Source organism: Trachemys scripta, chromosome 23, assembly GCF_013100865.1.
Source record: "Trachemys scripta elegans isolate TJP31775 chromosome 23, CAS_Tse_1.0, whole genome shotgun sequence".
In the NCBI taxonomy this organism is placed as follows: domain Eukaryota; kingdom Metazoa; phylum Chordata; order Testudines; family Emydidae; genus Trachemys; species Trachemys scripta.
This window is the reverse complement of record NC_048320.1, coordinates 4,358,711-4,382,224: the sequence shown is the minus strand read 5'-3', so window position 1 is coordinate 4,382,224 and position 23,514 is coordinate 4,358,711. Positions and strand designations below refer to the sequence as shown.

At 56.1% G+C, this 23,514-nt stretch overlaps 2 protein-coding genes across 10 annotated transcripts in view; one reads left to right on the top strand and one right to left on the bottom strand.

Moving 5' to 3' along the window:
* The window catches only part of LOC117869139 (alpha-2-macroglobulin-like protein 1), a 777,004-nt gene that overhangs the window by 270,196 nt on the left and 483,294 nt on the right, over positions 1 to 23,514 (top strand). Inside the window, exons 14-23 of one of the 6 annotated variants that reach the window (XM_034755675.1) lie at positions 1,664 to 1,809; positions 5,297 to 5,446; positions 6,371 to 6,556; positions 18,956 to 19,061; positions 20,223 to 20,370; positions 20,937 to 21,162; positions 21,404 to 21,530; positions 22,069 to 22,190; positions 22,743 to 22,794; positions 23,384 to 23,458. The exons of 4 other annotated variants lie outside the window; for them this stretch is intronic. In XM_034755675.1, coding sequence (XP_034611566.1) covers positions 1,664 to 1,809; positions 5,297 to 5,446; positions 6,371 to 6,556; positions 18,956 to 19,061; positions 20,223 to 20,370; positions 20,937 to 21,162; positions 21,404 to 21,530; positions 22,069 to 22,190; positions 22,743 to 22,794; positions 23,384 to 23,458 — 1,338 coding nt within the window. The remainder of the gene's footprint in view (positions 1 to 1,663; positions 1,810 to 5,296; positions 5,447 to 6,370; positions 6,557 to 18,955; positions 19,062 to 20,222; positions 20,371 to 20,936; positions 21,163 to 21,403; positions 21,531 to 22,068; positions 22,191 to 22,742; positions 22,795 to 23,383; positions 23,459 to 23,514) is intronic. One more of the 6 variants, XM_034755672.1, reaches the window with a different exon arrangement.
* LOC117869140 (alpha-2-macroglobulin-like protein 1) overlaps positions 1 to 23,514 on the bottom strand; it is a 582,774-nt gene that overhangs the window by 234,059 nt on the left and 325,201 nt on the right. The gene's annotated exons all lie outside the window — the stretch shown is intronic.

Genomic DNA, 23,514 nt, shown 5'->3' with positions numbered 1-23,514 from the left:
ACTTGTCTTCTCATTAATATTTGGGGTGGGGTTTAGTTAGGAAGGTCGCCCCCTTCGGGCAGCTCAACCCAGGAGCTGCCCCATTGCTGCTGTTGGGCTGCCCCATTCGAACCACTGGGATTTTCCATGTCACTCTTATGGACGCAGGGCGAGGGGCCATGGGGATGAGCTCAGCCGGCAGCATCGGAGCCTGCCCTGCCCCGGCTGCATTCCTGTCCTGTGCTGGGTGCTCTGCTCCCCAGCGAGCCCCATCGCTCTCTCTATCCCCCAGGGGCGCTTCAAGCAGGTGGCTCGCAGCTCTGTGTATGGGAGAGTCTCTCCCAGTTATCCAGATGCCCATCGTAACCTGGAGCCCTTCTACTCCAAGAGCCAGAGTTTCCTGAAGATCCGCTCGCTGGGAGGGGTGCTGCCCTGCGACCAGGCCCAGCAGCTCCAGGTGGATTATGTCATTGCTAGGGAGGCCCTGGGGAACGGGTCCAGGAGCCTGGATTTCATCTTCCTGGTGAGCCCGTCCTGAGAGACTAAAGCGTGTGTGTGTGTGTGTGTGTGTGTGTGTGAGAGAGAGAGAGAGAGAGAGAGAGAGAGAGCACAAGGTGCGTGTGTGCGCACATCTATGAGCACGAGGTGCGGAATCAGCGCTGTAACCCCATAGCAGAGCAGTGGGGAATCAAACGATTCCTTTGAATTACAAGGGCCAGTCCTTTAGTGTCTGAAATGAAAAGTTTATTATAAGGAAAAAAGAAAGAACAAGAAGAGAGTTGTTAAATGGTAAAACAATCACATACAAACAGAGACGTCAAAGTCCATATATCAGGTTCTGAGCAGTATTGGTGAGTTTGCTGGCTTGAAAGTCCCTCTGGGACAGATCCACAGCTTGGATGGGTTGTTCAGTCCTTTGTTCAGAGCTTCATTTGTAGAAAAGTTACTCGAGAGGTAAGAAGCAGGACTGGAGACAAAATGGAGAAGATGCAGCTGCCCTTTATATTCCTTTTGCCACGTGGCTGGTACTTCCTTTGTCCCAAACACAAGCTGCACAGCACATGGCATGGAAAAGCCTTAGAGTTCTCTGTCCACCAGCCTGCCCCTACGTGCCTTGCTGACTCCTAAGGTGTAGCCCCTAGTTCCTTTCAATGGGCTCACTGTCGGGCTATGACCCGTGATGGGCCATCGAAAAGGCTCGGCAGTGCTGATGCCAATCTGTCTGGGGGTGTCACCCAGAACCACAGCCTGAGTTTTGAAATACAGATGTACCACACAGACCTAGAACACAATACAAAGGTGATACAAACATAAACAAGATCCTCATACTTGGCAAATCGCACCATTTCCACAGACACCTTCCATGGCATATCTGGTCAGATTCCCTGCGATTTTATAATGTTGGTATCAACAATACCATAAAGTGTCTCCCAGACTCCACACAGCGTCACACAGCTCAGTGACGCCCGTCTCCTCCTCCACAGGTTGTGGCCAAGGGAGCCATCGCCAGGATCCTCCACAAGGGGCTGGACCTCAGGGAGGGGGCTGGTAAGTGTGGGGGGAGGGGTCTGTGGAGATGGGGGCGCCCAGGGGGTAACTGGGGATTGAGCCCCTTGAGCTGGGCCGGGCTGGGGGAGGGGGCTCTGCTGGCTGGGCCTGACTGAGTGTTTCCCACCGTCCCTAGGGCTGAAGGGCTCCTTCTCTGTTGAGCTGCCCGTCGGCTCTGAGCTGGCGCCCACTGCCACAGTGCTGGGTTACACGGTGCTGCCCGATGGCGAGATGGCTGCCGACCGCGCCCAGCTGCGCATGGCCAAGTGCCTCCCGAACAAGGTGAGCCTGGGGCTCCGGCACAGGAGCCTCTGGGGTGGGGGAATCTCTCCCTGCCCCATAACAGGAGCCCTGAGCAGGGGCATCGCTGGGTTCCCCCAGCCCCTCCCTTCCCCAGCCTTCCAGCAGCACCAGGGTCGTTGCGGTAGTGCCAGCTCTGGTGAATTGATCGCTAGCCATTTCGCCCCCGCCTGCAGGCATTCCCGCGGTGACGGGAAGAGCTCCGGCCCCCGCACAATGGAGGAGCAGGTGCCTGCCCTCCCCCCTCCCATTCCGTTCTCCCTGACCCCAGCAAGTACCTGCTCCCCCAAACCCTTCCTGCCTCCCCCAGCCGATCCTGCTTCCCCCGTGGACTCAGCCTCTCACTCCGGGCCCAGCAGGTACCTGCTGCCTGCCTGTCCACCCCTCGCCTCCCTGTCCCCAGCTCCCCAGAGCTCCTGCTTCTGTCCCTCCCATCCCACTGACCAGGACCCGGACCCTCCCCGGCCCACTCTGGGCTCCCTGGCAGGTACCTGCTGCCTTGAGCCCTCCCCACTCCACAGTCTCTGCAGCCACTTGCTCCTCCAACCCCCCAGAACTTCTGCCACCTCAACCCTACCCACTGCCCATCCTCCAACCCGCGCCAGCCCCTGCTCACCCTGGGGGATTCCTGGGGTGGGGGGCAGGGATATGATGGTCTGAGCCCCCTTCCCCTCCGGAGGCCTGCGGGGGTGGCCAGCTGGCCATATTTCTTTAGAGGGTTTCTAAGGGGGCCGCTGCTCCTCCAGTCGACTGGGGCACAAGTGTCATGAGGGGAAGGGCCCCTCTCCTCCTCTGGGCCAGCAGCCGACTCCCACTCTTAGCCAGATAAGCAGTAGAAATGCCCCCCCATGAAGGCTGGGGCTCCCCTCTCTGGGCAACCGGCAGGGGGACATCCCTGTCATTGAGAAAAAGCTTTCACCAGGGACCAGCCATCAGCCCCCTCCCCACTGCGCATAGAGGTCAGTTGGGGGGAAGGCCCCTACCCTGTGGGAGTAGGGAGGTAAAGTTACAGAATTCCTCCTCTACCTCTCCCCTACATTTTGTGGGGTCTGGCTGAGTCCTTCTGCCCCCTCCCACTTCACCCCACTGCCCTGGGGGTAAGTGTGACCCTTCTGCCCCCCCTCTCCCCCCCGCACAGGGAGGCAGTGCACTGTTACCCGGAGGCATTTTAATACCCCCCTTGGCAATGGCGGCTGTCCCCCCCAGCAACTGGCATCTGCTTGGTATTGGCCTAATCACTCAGCCTTCAGTCGACCCCCCCCTGGGCAGTGCTGTGCATGTCCAGACACACTGCGGGAGGGGGCAGGGGGAGCGGAGAAGCCAGAGGACAGACTGCAGCCCAGGGCTTCGTCCTCGTCAAGAATCTCAGGACTTTTCGGGGGTCTGACTCATGAGTTTTGTCTGTGAGGCTGGCTATCCTATTGTATCCGTACCTCCCTGCACCTCCTATCTCCCACCCACTCCCCCTGGGGTGTCTATGAATAACTGCAGCTCCCTGAGCTGTCTCATGGGGGCGCTGAATGAGCCTGGGCTGCCTCAACCCCCCACACCCAGCACCGACTCCCAAAGCCCCAGCCCTTCAGCCAGCGGGGCCTGGGGCCAGAGTGACACTCGGTGCCTGCCCCCCTCGCCTGGGCCTGTCTCCTCTTGCCCCTGCGGGGGTGTGATACATGAAGTGGAGGGGGTGGGGGGAGTAGCTCTCTTTGATAGACACCCAGCCAGCCAGTTAGCTGTAAAATCCCTCTTGGTCTGTTCTCTGCTTGCTTGACCTGTAAAGGGTTAACAAGCCCACAGGTAAAAGACAAGGAGTGGGCACCTCACAAAAAGAGCCAATGGGAAGGTAGAACTTTTTAAAATTGGGAAAGAAACTTTCCCTTTGTTTGTTGTTCTGGGCTGCAGGGCCGGAGCAGCAATGCTATAAGCAGCTTAAGCCAGGTGTGATTACAGATGATCAATTCATACCTCGAATCTACTTATTGGAAGCCTCAGTTATATAAGTAATATTAGGGAATGTCGAAAAAGAAACGATCAGGGTTATTTCTTTTATTTCTTATTGACTTGTGGACTTCTCTGTGCTAACCCCAGATGCTTTTGTTTGCTTGTAACTGTCACGGACTCACAGATCATTCCCACTCTGGGCCCCGTGCGGTCCGTGGGGGGGGTGCCCCTTTCAGTGAGACAGCCCTTCTCGGGGGTCCACTCTCTCTCGGGGTCAGGCCCCTCCACCTCCTGGAGCCGCACCTCTCTGAGCCTTAGCACATCCGTTTCTCGCCATGGGCCCCCTCAGAGAGTCCACTCGCTCTGGACCCTCAGGGCCTCCACCCCCCAAAGGGGTTGATGCAACCCTGTTCTCTAGACCGGAGTGAATCCCAGCCAGCATAAAACAAGAGGGTTTATTGAGCGTTGAATACAGCACAGGAAACTCTCTGACCTTCAGGCCTGGCCTCCCTCAGCACAGCACATCCCAGTCTCCCTGCATCCAGGCGGGCTCTGCCTGCTCCCCCTCTCCAGCCCTGACACCCCCCCCCCGCCGCTGCCCAGCTGGGCATCTGATATCCCCTGCCCCAAGCCCCGCCTCTGTCCATTGTCTTCTCTCCAGGTAAACAGGGTTGTAAACTGGGGCCTCCTCTCCTCCCTTCTGTCCACTGGCTGGAACCGGCTGGTTAGGTCACTGCGTCCTCACTCTGCAGCCCATTGTCCTCCCACTGGCCAGAACTCCTGAGCTGGGTCTCCGGGTCGGGGTCTCAGGTCACCGGTCGCTGGGGTATCCATCCTCCAGGCCATTGGCTGGGTTTCCAAGTTCCCTCTCCGGTCCTCTGTAACAACAAACTCCCTCTCCCCTCCCCTCGTTAAACCAGTAACACCCAGTGAAACTGAGTCCCACCCCCTCCATTGAAACCGCACAGAAAACAATAAAACCCCCCACTTCGTCACAGTAACCATTAAGCTGAACCCCCAAGAAAGCTATTTTGGGTGCTTGATTTTTGGAATTGCTCTTTTAAAATCTAGCAAAAGCCTAAATTCCAGATGTATTTTCTTCCTTTTTATTTTTAATAAAATTTCCCTTTTTTAAGAACAGGATTGGATTTTTGGTGTCCTAAGAGGTTTGTGCATGTTGTTTGATTAGCTGGTAGCCACAGCTAATTTCCTTTGTTTTCTTTCTCAGCTCTTCCCTGGGGGGGAGAGAGCTTGAGGGTACCCCACAGGGAGGAATTCCCAAGTGCTCCTTCCTGGGTTCAAAGGGTTTTGTTTTTGTTTTTTTTTTGCATTTGGGTGGTGGCAGCATTTACTAAGCTAAGGTCAGAGAGAAGCTGTAACCTTGGGAGTTTAATACAAGCCTGGAGAGGCCAAGAATTAATTTTTAGAATCCTTGTGGGCCCCACTTCTGCACTCGGAGTGCCAGAGCGGGGATTCAGCCTTGACAGGGGGTCTCTTTTCCCCTCCCCTGTGACGCGCTGTGCCTTGCCAGGTGAAGCTGGCCTTCTCGCAGGACCGGGCCCTGCCAGGCTCAGAGCTCCAGCTGCGGGTGCAGGCTGCCCCCGGGTCCCTGTGCGCCGTCCGCGCCGTGGATCAGAGCGTGCTGCTCATGAAGCCCGAGGCCGAGCTCAGCGTCGACACTGTGAGTCCAGAGCAGCTCGGCCGTGCGCCTGGACCTTCCCCCGATGAGTCCTCCCCCATGCAGGGAGGGGCGATGCACGGCCGCTGGGGAACACCCCTCGAGGCCACCTCTCCCCGTCTGAGGGCTGCTCCAATGGCACTTGACAGCCCCTAACTCAGGGGGGTCCCCTCTTGCCTTGCCTGTTTTCCCATCAGCCCTTGCAGTGCCCCCGACCCAGCACCCCTCATCACGGCTCCGGCTGGGAACATGGAGCTCGGAGCTGAGATAATGGCCAGGGTAACCGGAGCTCGCTCTCCAGGGCAGAGCTGGTCCCCAGGGGCAGGGGCAGGAGAATTCCCTGCCCCCATGTTCAGCAGGTGACAACTGGCCAGGTGCATTGTGGGAGTTGTCCCTGCCCGGGTGATGATACAGAATTGCACTCGGCCCGTCGCTGGCGCCTGCCATCCAGGGGCTCACGGGCTCTGTACACGGCGAGTGGAGCCTCCCAAAGCCCCGTGGGGCAGCAGGAGACGGGACTCAATGGGCCAGAGGCTGAGTCACGTGTCCCTGTGAGCCATGGTCCCAGGGCCAGACCCCAACGCAGTCCCTCTGTGATCCGGACAGAGAGGGGGAGGGGTGCTAAGAGCCATTCGCTGCCCCACGGAGAGAAGGGACACCTGCCCTTCCCCCCCCAGGTTCTCCCAGGGCATTGGGAGCGCGGGTCCCTCTACTAGGGCTGGGGGGGGGAGCTGCAGGGACAAACTCCCATGTAGGGGATGGGGCTGGGTGCTGGGCAGGGTTGGGGAGGTGTCCAGGCTAGAGATGAGGCTGGGGCGAAAGCGGAGGTTTGTGGGGTGATGTGTTAGTGGGAGGAGGGGCAGGAGCTGGCTCTGGGGTAGCTCGTGTCTTGGTTTCATGGCTGATGTTGTCTGTGTTTGTCTTTAGGTCTATAACTTGCTCCCCAATTTTCCCAGAGGAGACTATCCCGATGCAGTGCGAGAGCCTGAGTCATGTGATGATCCGCCCCAGGCTCCAGTTCCTCACTGCCGTGACTTAGGTGGCCAGTGGAGGTGTCGCAGAGGGACTAGCAGCCAGACTCCCCCTCGGCATGACACCTACAGCCTGTTTAAGGTAGGGTTGGGCCTGGCCAGGCCTCACACTCCTCTGTAGCCCGAAAGGACTAAACTGGCTCCGATGTGCCCAGAGCTGCTGGCATCCAGGGGTGAATCCCACCAAATGGTCCAGCCTGTTCTAATGAATCCCCAGGGATGCTCCTAGCAAACTCGGGCCTGGGATACACCTCCCCAGCCACCTTCAGACACGGCCCAGGCCCTGGGACAAATCCCCGGGGTATCCAGGGAGCAGGAACGCCCCATCCCGCCCCACTCCTGGGCACAGGGGTATTACATGTGGGGCTGGCAGCGCCACATCCAGTTATGGTTCTCTGGCACTTTCCGTTATAAATTTTCAGTTCATGTAACGTTGTCAGACTGAAATGTTTAGGGCTGAAATTTCCCCAGCCAAGGGTCGGTCTCAGGCTGAACTTTCTGAGGCGTTTCAGCTAACACACCTCAGCAGTTGCTCAGAAGGGGAGGTGGGGAAAATACTCAGTTTTCCCATGATAAAACAAAGCTGTTTAATTGAGAAGCTCCCTTCCTGGGAGCAGAGACTTGACCCTAGGCCAGGAGATCTCCCTGGGGTCAGGGAGGTGCCCTTTGCTTTTCCCATGACATGCAGTCCCCATTTGGCTGCATGGGAAGCTCCTGGGAATGGCAGGACCCACATACCCAGCAGAGGCTTGGAGTTTGGCAGCATTATTCTGCGAGGAATTGCTCTGCACCGCGCCTGCTCCATCCCCTCCTACGTGCCGACCGGCCTACGCGCGCCTTCGCCACAGAGCGACTGAGCCTGCTCCAGCCTGGGGCCCCAGGGGCAGATCAGAATTTTCCTGAAATGACTCCTCCGGCCAGTAGGACCTGCGGTGCCACTGGGTTTGGGAACGGAGCATCTGGAGACGGTGCCTCTGGTGCTCCCAGTGCTCCCCTGCCCATCCCAGGCAGCCTGGAGGAGGAGGAAGCCACCTGAGTGAAATGTGCAGAGGAGGCAAGGAGTGGGTGGGGGGATGGGTGCAGAGGGGTAAGGATGGGGTTGGGTGCTGTCAGGGTTCCCTCCCCACTCTGAACTCTGGGGTACAGATGTGGGGACCCGCCAGAAATACCCCCTAAGCTTATTTCTACCAGCTTAGGTTCAAAACTTCCCCAAGGCACAAATCCTTTCCTTGTCCTTGGACTGTATTGATGCCACCACCAAGTGAGTTAGACAAAGATTCAGGAAAAGGACACTTGGAGTTCCTGTTTCCCCACAATATCCCCCCAAGCCCCTTCACCCTCTTTCCTGGGGAGCCTTGACAATAATCTACCAACCAATAGATTAACCAAGTGAGCACAGACCAGACCCTTGGGTTTTTAGGACACAAAACCAATTGGGTTTTTAAAAGAAGAACTTTATTATAAAGAAAAAAGTAAAAGAAGCACCTCTGTAAAATCAGGATGGAAGGTAATTTTACAGGGTAATAAAAAGAGTTAAAACACAGAGGATTCCCCTCTAGGCTCAACTTCAAAGTTAGAGAAAACAGGAATAAACCTCCCTCTTAGCACAGGGAAAATTCACAAGCTAAAACAAAAGATAATCTAACTCATTTCCTTGCTATTACTTACAATGTTTGTAATCTTAGATGCTTATTTCAGGTAGGGTTTTAGGAGATGTTTTCTCCTGCCCTGGTCTCTCTCTGTCCGAGAGAGAACAACAAAAAGAGCACAAACAAAAACTTCCTCCCACAGATTTGAAAGTATCTTCTTCCCTTATTGGTCCTTTTGGTCAGGTGCCAAGCAGGTTATTTGAGCTTCTTAACTCCTTACAGGTAAAGAAGGGATTTTATGCTACCCTTAGCTGCATGTTTATGACATGCCGCCCAAATCACAGATGGTGCTGGGCAGCCTGTTCCACACCGTCTGTGATTTCTTCCTGGAGCTCTAGGGGAAAACAGAGTTAATAAGACACATGTGCCTCTAGATATACTACTGAGTTTATAAAAACTAACAATAGGAGGTTGTGGAATCTCCAGGGAGGTTGTGGAATCTCCATCTCTGGAGATATTTAAGAGTAGGTTAATAAATGTCTATCAGGGATGATCTAGACAGTATTTGGTCCTGCCATGAGGGCAGGGGACTGGACTCGATGACCTGTCGAGGTCCCTTCCAGTCCTAGAATCTATGAATCTATGAATGAATATTTTCCACATTTCAAGGACAATTTTAACCAGTTGATTCTGGGAAACTTTCCCGGGAGAGTGCATCAGCCACTTTGTTAGAAGCTCCTGAAATGTGTTGTATTTCAAAATCTAAATCTTGGAGAGCTAAACTCCACCGAAGAAGATTTTTGTTATTTTCCTTGACGGTATGAAGCCACTTCAGTGCAGCATGGTCGGTTTGCAGGTGGAAATGCCGTCCCCAAACGTATGGGCGTAGCTTTTCCAGAGTGTACACAATGGCATAACATTCCTTTTCAGTGATTGACCAGTGGCTTTCCCTCTCAGACAGTTTTTTGCTGAGAAACATGACAGGATGGAATTCTTGATCCGGTCCTTCCTGCACTAAAACTGCTCCCATACCACACTTGGACGCATCTGTGGTTACTGGGAAAGGGTTGTCAAAGTCTGAGGCCCTTAGCACAGGGTCAGACATGAGTGTCACTTTAAGCTGGTTAAAGGCCTTTTGACACTCTTCAGTCCACTGAACTGCATTGTTTCTTTTTGGTCAGGTCTGTCAGTGTGGGACGTAGGTGGGGTCTTGGGCTGCCCCCGGTGGTAAGGTGTTGTTTCAGGTTGCTCCTTCTGATGTCTGCTCCAACTGCTGCTAGCTTTTTTCTTTTCCGCCACCTCCACCCATTTGGTTCCGATCTCCCCCACCTCGATTACAGTTCCTATCTAGAATGTACCTTTCTATTTCCTCAGGAACACCCTCTAAGAACTGCTCCATTCTTCTTCGAGTGATTGCTCATATCAATTCCAGTTAGGTGTGTGCGCGCGCCGCATGCACGGATGTTGGAAACTTTTTCCCTAGCAGCTACCCGTCGGGCTGGCTGGGGAGCCCCCTGGAGTGGCGCTGATATGGCGTTGTATATAAGACTCTGCCGGCCCGACCCCCCCTTCAGTTCCTTCTTACCGCCCGTGATGGTTGTTGGAACAGTGGTCTCTTGTCTCCTCAAGTGCTCCACTAATCCCTAGCTTTCTCTTATCTTAATTGTTAGTTAATTGTTAATAGTTAGTGTTAAGTGTTTTCTCTATAGCGTTAAGTGTAGTTTAGTAGTTGAGGGCAGTTCCCCACTCAATGACTGCCCTGCAGGGCTCTGGGGCATGCCATCCCAGGGCTTCAAGCCTTGCAAGTCTTGCAACAAGCCCATGCCTACGGGCGACCCCCACGACTCCTGTCTCAGGTGTCTGGTGGAGAGCCATCAGGCTGAGAAGTGTAAAATCTGTAAGGCATTCAAGCCCCGGACAAAAAAAGAAAGGGAAATTCGACTCAAGCAACTCCTTATGGAGTCTGCTTTGCCGCCCTCTCAAGACGCGGGCCTGAGTGCCTCGGTGCGCCGTGCTCCACCAGAGGTACCGTCTACAGCACCACAGAAGTTCCTGCACTCATCTCAGGACCGACGATCTCCTGGGCCCCAAAAACGCCCGCCTCGGCACCACTCCCATTTCCTGGTGGCTGGGAAAAAGCAATCCTTGGGAGGACCCCCGGTTAGGGCCGAAGCTGTTGGTCTGGCCCCGACTGAGCAAGCCTTGAACCAGGCCTCTAAGCAGGACAAGGTCGCTAGGCCCCAGTCTGCTCAGGCCAGCCCCGCACAAGGGACCGTGCAAGTGGAAGAGATTACATTACCTTCCACCCCGGATACCTTCGAGGCTGCCAGAGGGCTCATTGAAATGACGGCTCCAGTGCCCCCGGTCCCAGCACCAGCTCCGACCCGAGTTCTGGTAACATCCAAGGGTAAACTGGCGATGTTCAGACTGGAAGCCCTCAGACCAGCATCTCCATGCTGTGAAGAAGTGGGACTGTTCTTAATGTTTCCTCTGAATACTGTGTGGGTGCCTCAGTTTCCCCTATGCATTTCTTAAGTCTCCAGTGTGCATAAATGGCCGACACCCTGTATCCTGGCAACAAATGGCTGGGGCCATTCCCCCCTGCAAGGGAATAGCTAAAAGTGAACAAAGAGATCAGGTGACCACCTGGCCCGGGAAAGAGAAAAAGGCCAGAAAGGAGGGGCTGGAAGGGGTTTCAGTTTGGAGCTGGCTGGGGACAGGAAGTGAGGGCAGATGGGGTTGTCTGGCTCGCTGGGCCCCAGAATGGACCCGACTGAGGGGTCCTGTTCTCTGTACCTACGGAGGTTCTGACGTGAGGGCTCTGATTTCAGAAACACGCCTTGCTGAAGTGATGGCTACAAGGAAGGCTGTCTTGCAAGATAGGTAAAGGAGTGAGCAGGTAGCCATTGGCTCGAATGGGGGCCCTGTGAGCCTAGAGGGAACCAGGTTAAGGTCCCACGCCAGAACCGGTTGACGCAGCTGTGGGTATAGGCTAGGGTTACCATACGTCCGGATTTTCCCGGACACGTCTGGCTTTTTGGGCCTCAAATCCCCGTCCAGGGGGAAATCCCAAAAAGCCTAACATGTCCGGGAAAATAGGGAGGGAGGGGCCGGCGGTGCCCTTAGGTCTTCCATCCTAAGCTGCACGCTACGCGACAAGATCAACGTATGCACTCTTTGGACGTGCGCAGGGACCTCGCGTTCTATATCGAGCGTACGAAGCCATTTAGAAGGATGACTCAACTCTTCGTTGCACTGGCTGACCGGATGAAAGGCCTGCCGGTCTCCTCGCAACCTATTTCCTCTTGGATCACATCCTGTGTTTGTGCTTGCTACGACTTGGCCGGTGTTCCGACACCGCGCCTCACCGCCCACTCGACGAGGGCTCAAGCCTCCTCGACCACCTTCCTGGCTCAGGTCCCAATCCATGAGATCTGTAGAGCAGCGGTTTGGTCATCTGTTCATACCTTTGCCACTCACTACATGTTACTACAGCAATCTAGAGATGATGCTGCGTTTGGATCAGTGGTTCTGCACTCAGCGATGTCTCACTCTGACCCCACCACCTAGGTAAGGCTTGGTAGTCACCTAATTGGAATCGATATGAGCAAGCACTCGAAGAAGAAAAAACGGTTACTCACCTTTGTAACTGTTGTTCTTCGAGATTTGTTGCTCATATCCATTCCAAACCCACCCCCCTTCCCCACTGTCGGAGTAGCCGGCAAGAAGGAACTGAGGGGGCGCTGGGTTGGCTGGGGTATATATCCAGCGCCATGAAGGCACCACTCCAGGGGGCTCCACAGCCGACCCACCGGGTGTTGCTAGGGTAGAAAATTCTCCGACGATCGTGCACGCAGCGCGCGCACACCTAATTGGAATGGATATGAGCAACACATCTCGAAGAACAACAGTTACAAAGGTGAGTAACTGTTTTTTTCTGAACCGTCTATCCCGTTTCTACCATGCCTGGTCTCATATTACATCAGACCGTTGGGTCCTCCACACGGTGCAGGTGGGATATTCTATCCATTTCCGTTCCATCCCACCCTACCACCTCCCTTCCCCGTCTCTCTTCAGGGACCCTTCTCATGAGCAACTCCTCATCCAGGAGGTTCAATCCCTCCTTGCCTAGGGGCAGTGGAGGATGTTCCTCAGGAGCTCAGGAGCAAGGGTTTCCTCAGGAGCTCAGGAGCAAGGGTTTCTACTCCCACTACTTCCTTGTCCCCAAGGCAAAGGGAGGCCTAAGACCTATTCTGGACTTCAGGGAGCTCAACAAGTACATTGTCAACCTGAAGTTCCCTATGGTCTCCTTAGCCACTATCATTCCCTCACTGGACCCGGGAGACTGGTATGCCACCCTCGATATGAAAGACGCGTACTTTCACATTTCGATTACTCTAGACGCACTATCAGTTCACAGCCCTCCCGTTCGGCTTGTGCACAGCCCCTCGCGTCTTTACCAAGTGCATGGCGGTCGTGGCCGCTTTTCTTTGCCGACACCACGTGCATGTCTTCCCGTACCTCGATGACTGGCTTATAAGGGGACGGTCTCACCAACATCTCCAGTCTCAGGTACAACTGGTCATGGACACGTTCACTCGCTTGGGCATCATGATAAACATCAGCAAATCTGTCCTCTCCCCTACTCAAACAATAGAGTTTATAGGAGCAGCCCTGGACACAAAGCAAGCGAGGGCTTTCCTTGTGGAAGCACGGTGCCTGGCTATAGCAGGCATAATTACCAACCTCTCCAAGTTTCCCACCAACACAGCAAGGCAGTGCCTCAGGTTGCTGGGTCACATGGCGTCCTGTACCTACGTGGTGCAGCACGCCAGGCTAAGCCTCTGGCCTCTACAGACGTGGTTGGCATCAGCCTACTGACCGGGATGCAACAGTCTAGACATGGTCCTCACAGTCCCGAAGTGCACCCTCAACTCCCTGCAGTGGTGGCTGAATCCTCGGATGGTGGGTGTCAGGGTTCTGTTCCATCCCCCCCGAACCCACTCTGACTCTGGTTACAGACGCGTCTGCCCTGGGACGGGGGGCCCACCTCGGCAGCCTGACAATGCAGGGCTTATGGCACGAGAGCGAGCTGTCGCTGCACATCAACATCAAAGAGCTCAGGGCGATCCGCCTTGCGTGCCAAGCCTTTCTTCCCCACTTGCAGGGCCACTGCGTAGCAGTCCTAACGGACAACACCACGGCCATGTTCTACCTGAACAAGCAAGGCGGAGCCCGGTCATCGCCGCTCTGCCAAGAAGCCCTCTCCCTGTGGGACTTCTGCTTAGCCCACTCCATCAACCTTCAGGCCTCGTACCGGCCGGGTGTCCAGAACGTCCTGGCGGACAGCTTGAGCAGGCATTTTCTTACACACGAATGGTCGATACATCTGGATATCATTCATTGCATTTTCCGCACCTGGGGGTTTCCCCGAGTCAACTCAGATGTCATACTGGTAGCCCCTGCCTGGCCGCGCCAGTGTTGGTACCCGGTCCTGCTGAACCTGTTAATTCAAGCTCCCCTATGTCTCCCTCTCAGCTCCGACCTCATCTCTCAGAACCACGGTCGTCTCCTACACCCGGACCTTCAGTCGCTCCACCTCACGGCCTGGAGGATCCGTGGCTGAACCAGGCTGAACGCGCCTGTTCGGACTTGGTAAGGTGGGTGCTTCTTGAAAGTCGCAAGCCGTCGACTAGGCTTACCTATGAGGCCAAGTGGAAGAGACTTTCCAGCTGGTGCGCTCAGTGGCAGGTGCCCCCGCTCCAGGCTTCCATTCCGTACATCTTGGACTACCTGATGTTCTTAAAGGACCAGCACCTAGCCTTTGGATCCCTTAAGGTCCACCTCGCGGCCATTTCTGCGTTTCACCCAGGCGTGGCCGGGTGCTTGGTGTTTGCACACCCGGTCATGCAGCGTTTCCTCAAAGGCCTGGAGAAAATCCATCCTCCAATGAAGCCACCCGTGCCTGCATGGGATCTTAACTTGGTCCTTTCCTGCCTTATGGGTCCTCCTTTCGAGCCACTGGCCTCCTGCTCACTTCTCTATCTCTCCTGGAAGGTCGCCTTCCTAGTGGCCATTACTTCTGCACGTCAGGTGTCCGAACTACGGGCTCTCACGTGTGAGCCGCCCTATACCTTTTTTCATAAAGATAAAGTTCAACTAAGACCTCACCCGGCCTTTCTGCCAAAAGTGGTGTCCCGTTTTCATGTGAGCCAGAATATCTTCCTACCGGTTTTCTACCCAAAACCGCATGCTGACCTTCGGGAACAGCGTCTCCATTCTCTGGAAGTCAGAAGGGCACTTGCCTTCTATATAGACCGAACAAAGCCCGTCCATAAAACAACCTAGTTGTTTGTCACCATCGCGGAGTGGATGAAAGGCACTCCGGTTTCCTCTCAGCGAATATCTTCGTGGATCACCAGGTGTATTCATGCTACAACTTGGCAAACGTCCCTCCGCCTGCTGTCACGGTTCATTCCAAGAGAGCTCAGGCGTCGTCAGCTGCCTTTCTGGCACACATTCCTCTCCAGGAAATCTGCAGGGCTGCCACATGGGCCTCGGTTCACACCTTCACGTCCCACTATGCCATCATCCAGCACTCTCGGATTGATGCAGCCTTTGGCAGAGTGATCCTTCAATCTGCGGTTCCTTGACTCCGACCCCACCTCCGAGGTAAGGCTTGGAAGTCACCTAACCCGAATTGATATGAGCAATCACTCGAAAAAGAAAAAACGGTTTCTTACCTTTCTGTAACTGTTGTTCTTCGAGCTGTGTTGCTCATATCTATTCCATCCCCCTCCATCTTCCCCTCTGTCGGAGTAGCCGGCAAGAAGGAACTGAAGGGGGGTCAGGCCGGCAGGGGCTTATATTGATCACCATATTGGCACCACTCCAGGGGGCTCCCCAGCCGGCCTGACGGGTAACTGCTAGGGTAAAAGTTTCCGACATCCGTGCACACGGTGCGTGCACACACCTAACTGGAATAGATATGAGCGACACATCTTGAAGAACAACAGTTACAGAAAGGTAAGTAACCGGTTTTTTGCATTAGGAAAGACAGATCTTCCACCATTCCAGTTAGGACTTTATCAGAGTCCGACCACGGTGCAGTTCCTACTGTTGCCACCAGGGTGCTGCGCACCGAAGTGCTTGGTGCCAGGTCTTGGCACGGTGCTGGAGGTTGAGGGCTAAGAGCTGCCTCCATGAGGAGCTGTCGCAGATGAAAGTCCCGCTCCTATTTTAGTCCGGGGCCGGAAACCTTTGCAGATCCTACACTTCTCGGTCTGATGAGATTCCCCCAGACACTTTAGGCAAGAGTCATGGCGGTTGCCCATTGGCATGGGCTTGGAGCAGGACTTAAAGCCCGGAGCCTTGGGCATGAGCCCAAGCTACCGGTGGGGAGGAGGGAAGATCCCTACCAACCCGCTAGAACTATTTACCCTATAACTATATAAAAACTCTATAACTATACTAACTATAAACTATTAACAAGCTATTAACACTGTTGAGAGGAAAAACGCTAGGGAGAGTGGAGAGCAGCAAAGCCGAGCTCCACAGTTCCAACCACCGTCAAGGGCGGTAAGAAGGAACTGAGGGGGCGCTGAGTCAGCTGGGGTATATATCCAGTGCCATAAAGGCGCCACTCCAGGGGGCTCCACAGCTGACCCACCGGGTGTTGCTAGGGTAAATTTTCTCTGACGATCATGCATGCGGCGCGCACACACCTAATTGGAATGGATATGAGCAACACATCTCGAAGAACAACAGTTACAAAGGTGAGTAGCCGTCTTTTTCTTTTAGACCTCACTTTCCATCATCCTAGCCTTCATGTGCTCAGCCTAGCCTAACCCGAGAGCTAGAAAGAAAGAAAAAACCCAAGTTGTGAATTCCCCCTTGTTATAACTTAACTACTCTGCCTCCAGGCAAAGAAAAAAACTCCAGCTGCTCTCAGCTTAAAAAAAAAAAAAAAGTCCTTTGAAAACCAGGGAGGTTTTTTTTTAATCAGCCAAATGAAAAAATGTTTTTAAAATCCTGAGGTCTGTGCTTCTGGTTCAAAATGATCCCATGGCGCTGCCACCATGTCAGGGTTCCCTCTCCACTCTGAACTCTGGGGCACAGATGTGGGGACCCGCATGAAAGACCCCCTAAGCTTATTTCTACCAGCTTAGGTTAAAAACTTCCCCAAGGCACAAATCCTTCCTTGTCCTTGGATGGTGTTGCTGCCACCACCAAGTCATTTAGACCAAGATTCAGGAAAAGGACACTTGGAGTTCCTGTTTCCCCACAATATCCCCCCAAGTCCTTCACCCCCTTTCCTGGGGAGGCTTGACAATAATCTACCAACCAATAGGTTAACCAAGTGAGCACAGACCAGACCCTTGGATTTTAAGGACACTAAAAACCAATCAGGTTTTTAAAAGAAGAACTTTATTATAAAGAAAAAAGTAAAAGAAGCACCTCTGTAAAATCAGAATGAAAGGTAATTTTACAGGGTAATAAAAAGAGTTAAAACACAGAGGATTCCCCTCTAGGCTCAACTTCAAAGTTAGAAAAACCAGGAATAAACCTCCCTCTTGGCATAGGGAAAATTCACAAGCTAAAATAAAAGATAATCCAATGCATTTCCTTGCTATTATTTACAATTTTTGTAACCTTAGATGCTTATTGCAGGTAAGGTTTTAGGAAATTTTTTTTCCTGCCCTGGTCCCTCTCCCCACAGATTTGAAAGTATCTTCTTCCCTTATTGGTCCTTTTGGTCAGGTGCCAAGCAGGTTATTTGAGCTTCTTAACCCCTTACAGGTAAAGGAGGGATTTTATGCTACCCTTAGCTGTATGTTTATGACAGGTGCGGAGGGTGATGGCATCTTGCCCCGCCAGAAGGAGGGATGGACGACATCCTCCCAAAGCCCTCAGGGGGCTGGGAGTCAGGAGACCGGGGCTCTGGCCCAGCTGGGGGCTGCTCTGAGTGTTGGCAGCCTCCGCAGGGCCTAGGATCCCAGTCAGACGGCCATAGTGGAATAGGCTGGGACCCGCCCTCCCACCGCCAGCAGCCCCGTCCGGTGGGCGTGCTGCCCATGGCACCCAGCACCGTGCGCACTGTGTGTCTAGGGGTTGCCCAGTGGCCAAGTCACTCCCCAGAACTGTCCCCCAGGTGGGCGGGGGCATTGGGTTCTGGGCACCAGGGGACCAGACAGATGCTGCCATGGGGGGAGCTCGGGGAGCGCGGCCGGCCCCATGGGCGGGTGCTGCACATTGCAGGGGGCAGCAGCTCTGCTCGAGCAGAGGTTGAGTGTCGCTGGCTGTTTAAAGAGGAGTGTCTGAGTGCTCTGACATCCACAGCCTGGCCTGAGATGTGCTGTGCCTCATAGCAGTGCAGGGTGGAGCTAGTGGGCCACATGTGGGGTCATTTGAGCGGGGGGGCCCCAAGATACAGCTCCCCTCATAAAACCTGTTTACATGACCGCCCAGTTCTCATCATGCTGTTTGCCCTGATTGGGGGGGGGGACCTGAACGGAGGCCCCAGAGAGTGGGAGGCACATGTGCAGCCAGGCTGGGGCTCTGTGGAGCCAGCGGGTTTGCAGGCAGTCTGGTGTCACAGTGACCGAGGGGCGCCAGGGGACGTGCTGCGTCCCGTGAATCGCCGGGGTGCCCACGGGCAGTGAGTTCAGTCCCCACCCAGGGTGAGTTGCGCCCGTTGCCTCCGCTCTGCAGCGGCTTCGTTTGGCAGTTTTGCCTGAGACCGAAATCTGGGGTTGAGGGCGACGTTTTCAAGGGTTGTAAGAGCCACGTGCAGATGCTGCCGTTCCTGCAGAGGGTTGCCAAGGGAATGAGCATCGAGCAGAGGGAAGAACAAAGCCTCCAGCACCCGGTTAGAAGAATCCAAGCAGGCTGCTCAGGGCTGGACTGCAGCAGACTGGACCCTTCGAGGTTCACGGGCCCCTCTCCTGCCCCATCACACCCAGCTGCACCCAGCGCAGTGAGCACGGCCACAACCTCGAAGCAATTCCCATCGTGTCCCACAGCCAAGGGCCCCTTCTCAGTCATTCGTCACATCCACTGCCCATGGCGCCACCTCTGGCACCTGCCCTGTGGGCAGTGCCAGCTCCTGGGCAGATCTGAGGCTGGGCTGGGGTGGCACCTCCCTTAACTCTTCATTGCCTGGTGTTCAGCGGGTCAGGGCGAGGTGCTCTCCCCAGTCCAGAAAGGCAGGGGCACCACTGGGCAACCTTCAGTCTATGTCCAGGACGTTTGCGGGCATTTAACAGACAGTCACACACGCCCCTGCCCTGAGAGCTCCCAGGCTGAGCAGGCAAAGGGAGGGAAGGGACGAGAAAGGAGACGGGACCTGCCCACGTCACCCAGCAGGTGGGTGGTGAAGGGAGGAAGAGAACCCAGGTGTCCTGACTCCCAGCCCACTGTCCCAGCCTCTGGCCCGTGCTGAATGTCATGGGGCACAGCGAGGAGTCCTGGGATCCAGGTGCCGGAACCATCAGCAGGAGAATGACCCGACAGTGTGAGGCTGGAATCGTCTCCTGGAGGAGGCCCCCTCGCTTAGGACTTTTAGTGCTAAAGCCAACCCCCTGGGAAGAAATGCTGTAAGAATCAGCCCTGCCCTGGCCCCGGGGGACAAGGGGGCGGAGAGATGAGCCGATGGGTCTTTCCCCTTCCCGTGCTCTGTGGCCCTGTGCCTCAGTTTCCCCATATGTAAAATACTGATCCCGTCCCTTTACAAAGCCAGTTGCAGGGTGCTGGGCAGCATCCAAGTCTCTGTGAATTCTGCTCCTGTGTTGCTCTGTTGCTGTGTGACCTTGGGCAGTAACAGCAGGCATCACGCCGCCTCTTGTTCTTTCGCTGCTCCTGATGCTTTTACCTCCATCTTCCTTCTCTCTCAGGATGCGGCTTTGAAAATTCTCACCAACACCAACACCAAGCAGCCCTGTGAACATGAATTCTCAATGGAGGAGTATTATGACATGGCACCCTTAATTCCCATGGAAGGTCAGTGGGGCTGGGAGCTTCCATCCCCCTTGATCAGCAATTCCAAATGCCCTCTCTGCCCTCAGAGGGGAGACCCGTGGGCTCATGGATTGGGCCTGGGACCTGGGTTCTGATCCTGGTTCTGACACTGTCCTTGTCTGTTCCATTGTTCTCAATGAGGTGGAGGGTGGGGGTTTCTCCATTGTTCTCAAAGAAGCTGAGGGTGGGAGTATGTCCGTTGTTCTTAATGGGGCAGGGCATAGGGTGGGAGGTTTTCTCCAGTGTATTCAGTGGGGGCTGGGTACGCATGATCATCTGACCCTTAAAATTCAACTCTGCTCCTCCTCCTTTGGCTGGAACTCTTTGCCAGAGGATGTTGTGAAGGCCAAGGCTATAACAGGGTTCAAAAAAGAATTAGAAAATAAATGAAGCACAGGTCCATCAATGGCTATTAACCAGGATGGGCAGGGATGGTGTCCCTAGCCTCTGTTTGCCAGAAGCTGGGAATGGGCAACGGGGGATGGCTCACTCTATGGTTGCCTGTTCTGTTCATTCCCTCTGGGGCACCTGGCACTGGCCACTGTCGGCAGACAGGATACTGGGCTAGATGGACCTTTGCTCTTAGCCGGTATAGCCGTTCTTATGTTCTTATTTTCACAGAGACTGATGGCTTTTCTAGCTCCAGCCCCATGCGCTGCCCTGGGATCTGAGAGTCAAGCTGGGTGTTATGGAGGCGATTACATGGGGTCCTGCAATGCCCACTCATGCTCGGTGGTTGCAGTAGAAACGCACTGAGCCTCCCTAGGCCTCCATGTCCCAGCTGCTCAGTGGGCTAATGATTTGACCTGCCTGGCTAGCGGCTCTTTGTGAAGGGCTCTGGGAGTGCAATGTACCCTTAACGCTGCTCGGGGCAGAGCTGGGATTGAGCTCAGGACTCCCTGGCTCCTGCCCCCTGCTGAGTCCACCAGTGTGTGCTGCATGTAGGACACCCCCAGCACGACCCCCTCCAGCCCCAGCCCTGCCAGCAGGGGTCAGTTCTCAGAGCTCCCGGGGGCCATGTGCAGTCCCCGAAATGTCCCCAAACATCGAGACTTTGCAGGTGCAAACACACATGAATCATTGTCTGGATTTGCCCCCAAACCAGGGTGGAGCTCCTTGAACCCCCCTTTGTATCTTTTCTAGACATGATCCCTGAGGGAGAAATGGTGGTTATTGCAGCAAAGAGCCCAGTGAGCGATGGCCGGCTAGTGCCAGAACCCAGTGCCCAGGCGGAGCCAGCGCCACGTGCGTACTTCCCAGAGACGTGGCTGTGGGACCTGGTGCCTGTGGGGTGAGTGAGGAGCTGTCACAGACTGTCCCTGCGGAGCGGCCTCCAGGCCAGACCCTCGAAAGCAGCAGCTCCCAGAGGCGTTGCACTGGCTGGGGGAGGGCTGGTTGCCCACGTGGGGCTGGTTCCTGCTCCCTGTTGCCAGCGGAGAGGAACCCAGCACAGCAGTGGGGAATTGAAGGTGGCACAGGGGGTAGAAGTGGGAGGGGCAGGGGATCCCGAGCAGGGGGAATTCAGGCTGACACCCAGGAATAGCCCCCTGACAGGGAGACGTGTCTGGCTGCGGAAGGGGGGATCCCCATCCCGTGGGACACTGAGCTCAGCCCGGAGAGTCCCGGAGCAGGGAAGGATCCTGCGCTAGCTGGTGTGGGCGGAGGAGGAGACGAGAGGGGGGCACTGACAGCTCTTCCCCTCTCTGCTGTCTGGGACTGGCCTGTTTCTGTGCCACCGGCCCAGGGCCCCAGCCCAGCAGAGGGTCGGGCAGGGACGTCTCTGGTGGCCGTGCTTGTGAGCACTTCCCAGGGGGCGGCCGCGTGTCTGACGCTCTGTTTGTGTCCATCCCGACCCAGCGAGGGGGGCTCCAAGGACGTCCCAGTCTCGGTGCCCGACACCATCACAGAGTGGAAAGCTGGGATGTTCTGCACGGCTGAGGTGGGCTTTGGCCTCTCGCCCACGGCCACCTTCACGGCCTTCAAACCCTTCTTTGTGGAGCTGGCCTTGCCGTACTCCGTGATCCGGGGAGAGGCCTTTGCCCTGAAGGCCACCGTCTTCAACTACCTGCGGCAGTGCATCAAGGTGAGCGCCGCCTGGGGCTGAGCTGCTGGAGCTGCTGGGGCCGGTGACCTGGGGCTGGGGAGCTGGGCAGCGGCGCAGGCCGGCGAGTGGCACCGGCAGTCACTGGCTGTGACCCTATGACCACTGGGGTCAGCACATCGCGGTGAGTGGGGCCTGGCCTAAACCCCAGAGGGGTAACGTCTTGGCTGGAGCTGGTGCATCCCCCACAGCCCTAAGGGGGCTCTCGTGTTGGGCCCCACAGGTGCAGCTGACGCTGGCCGAGTCTGCGCAGTTCCAGGTGCAGGCGGGCGAGGACGGCGCCTACACCAGCTGCCTCTGTGCAGACGAAGGGAAAACCTTCCAGTGGGAGGTGACGGCGAGCAGCCTGGGTAAGGGGCACTCGAGGCTCTGTGCCGGAGGGGAGGGGCAAGGAAGTGGTGGGGGGCTCTGCACAATGTGGGGGAGGGCAGAGAAGGGGTGCTGGAGCCTTCACACTAGGGAGGCAGGTAGGGGCCTTTAGAGGCTCTGCGTGAGGGGACAGATGGGTAAGGGGCATTGGAGGCTCTGTGCTGGGAGTGAGAAGGAGGGCACAGGATGGGGTCGCTGAGGACTTGGTGCCAAGCGGAAGGGATGAGAAGAGCTGCGGGGAAGGGGGCTGAGAGGACGCCCCAGCAGTGAAATCCCTTACGGCCTAATCGCCATTTCCCACAGTCACCACTTCCCTCCGTCCTTTCCTTCCCCTCTGGCCTTCTCTCTCTTTTCTCCCCCATTCTCTCTCTCCTCATTTTCTTTCTTTTTGTACTATTCTCTCCCTTCTTCACCACCCTTCCCCTTCAAGTATCCTCCCACCCTCGGACACGGACTCCTCTCGGCCTCGGGCAGGGGCGTTGGTCTGTCTAATGGGGTGTCTCCCACCTTTCTCGGCAGGGGAGTTGAACTTCACCGTCAGCACCGAGGCTCTGCGCACCAAGGAGCTGTGCGGCAACGAGCTGGCTGTGGTGCCAGCCCAGGGGCGAGTGGACACCGTGATAAAGCCCCTGCTGGTCCAGGTCAGTGTCTGGTCGGGGCCTCTGGGCAGAGCGGAGGGAGATCCGGTGCCTGGGTCTCACCCCCTGGTGGCCGTGGGCCGAGTCTGCACTTGTGATTGTTCTTTGTCCTGCCACAGAAAATAATACCCCAGCACCACGTCCCGTCCCGGACCCCGACCTGCACTGCCCCGTCACACGGCCCCGTCCCAGCGAGATCAGGGAGCTGGCGGGAGAGTCCTGGGGCAGACAGAGATGGGGGTTAGCCCCAAGGGGGGTGGCTGATTGTGACACATGGGAGAGCTCGAAGGGGTGGAGGGAACTAGCAGAGGGAAGCCCCGCACTGAAGAGGAAGAAGCCGTGAGATCTGCTGGGCTGGGAACAGTCTCCCCGGGGAAGGGACGAGAGACCCATCGCTGGGGCGCTGAGAGCTGGATGTGCCCTAGCCCCACAGCACGGGCTGTAGGGGATGATCCTGCCCTGGCTAGGGGCACTGGCTGACCCAGCAGGCCCTGTCAGGCTGTGACGTGCACGGTCCCTTCTCCTGACCTTCTGTCTGATGCTCCTTCCCCACAGCCGGGAGGGATCCTGGAGGAGAAGGCGCACAGCTCCCTGCTCTGCCAGGAAGGTAGGATCCCAGCGCCTGTGCGGGGCTCAGTGAGTGTCACTAACACAGGGAGTCTCTTGGCTGCGGCACGTCAGTGATGGCTGAGCCACTGGATGGCCCAGCTAGGGGCACAGGAGCCGCCAGGCCCGACCGGACCAGAGGGCATCTAGGCAAATTACCTGCCTGGGTCAGGTCCAGGCCCAGCTGCCCGGGGAAGATGCACCCCCTAGTGGGCAGTTTTGGAACCGTCTGCCATGGGCCGAAGGCTCGAGCACGTTCGGCTCCTGCTCCCGAGTCTCACTAGCCCCTCTTGTACCAGCTCCTCTCCCCTGCAGCCTGGCCCCCGTGTGTACGATGCTCCCTGCAAAGCTCGTCACGCCGGCTCTCTGGGGCCAGGAGAGGGACGGACTCCCACAGGCAGTACCCTCTGCTGAGAACCCCCAGACCTCGCCTTCATATGTGCCATGGTTGGGGGAGGTTGGGGTTGAGAGAGGGGCTGTGACTGGGCGAGAGCCCGAACAGTGAGGAATGGAGGGATCTGATTGGCTGGAGGCAGATGCAGGTTCCCAACAGGCCGTTAACGGTGTGTCTTTGCCTTCGTGTTACACAGCATCGGAAGAAATCTCCTTGCAGCTGCCTGCAAACATCCTGGCGGGGTCCGAGCGGGCCCACGTGACTGTTCTGGGTAAGGAATTCCCATGCCCCATTCCTGCCAGGGCACGGTGCCCTTCGCCAGCCAGC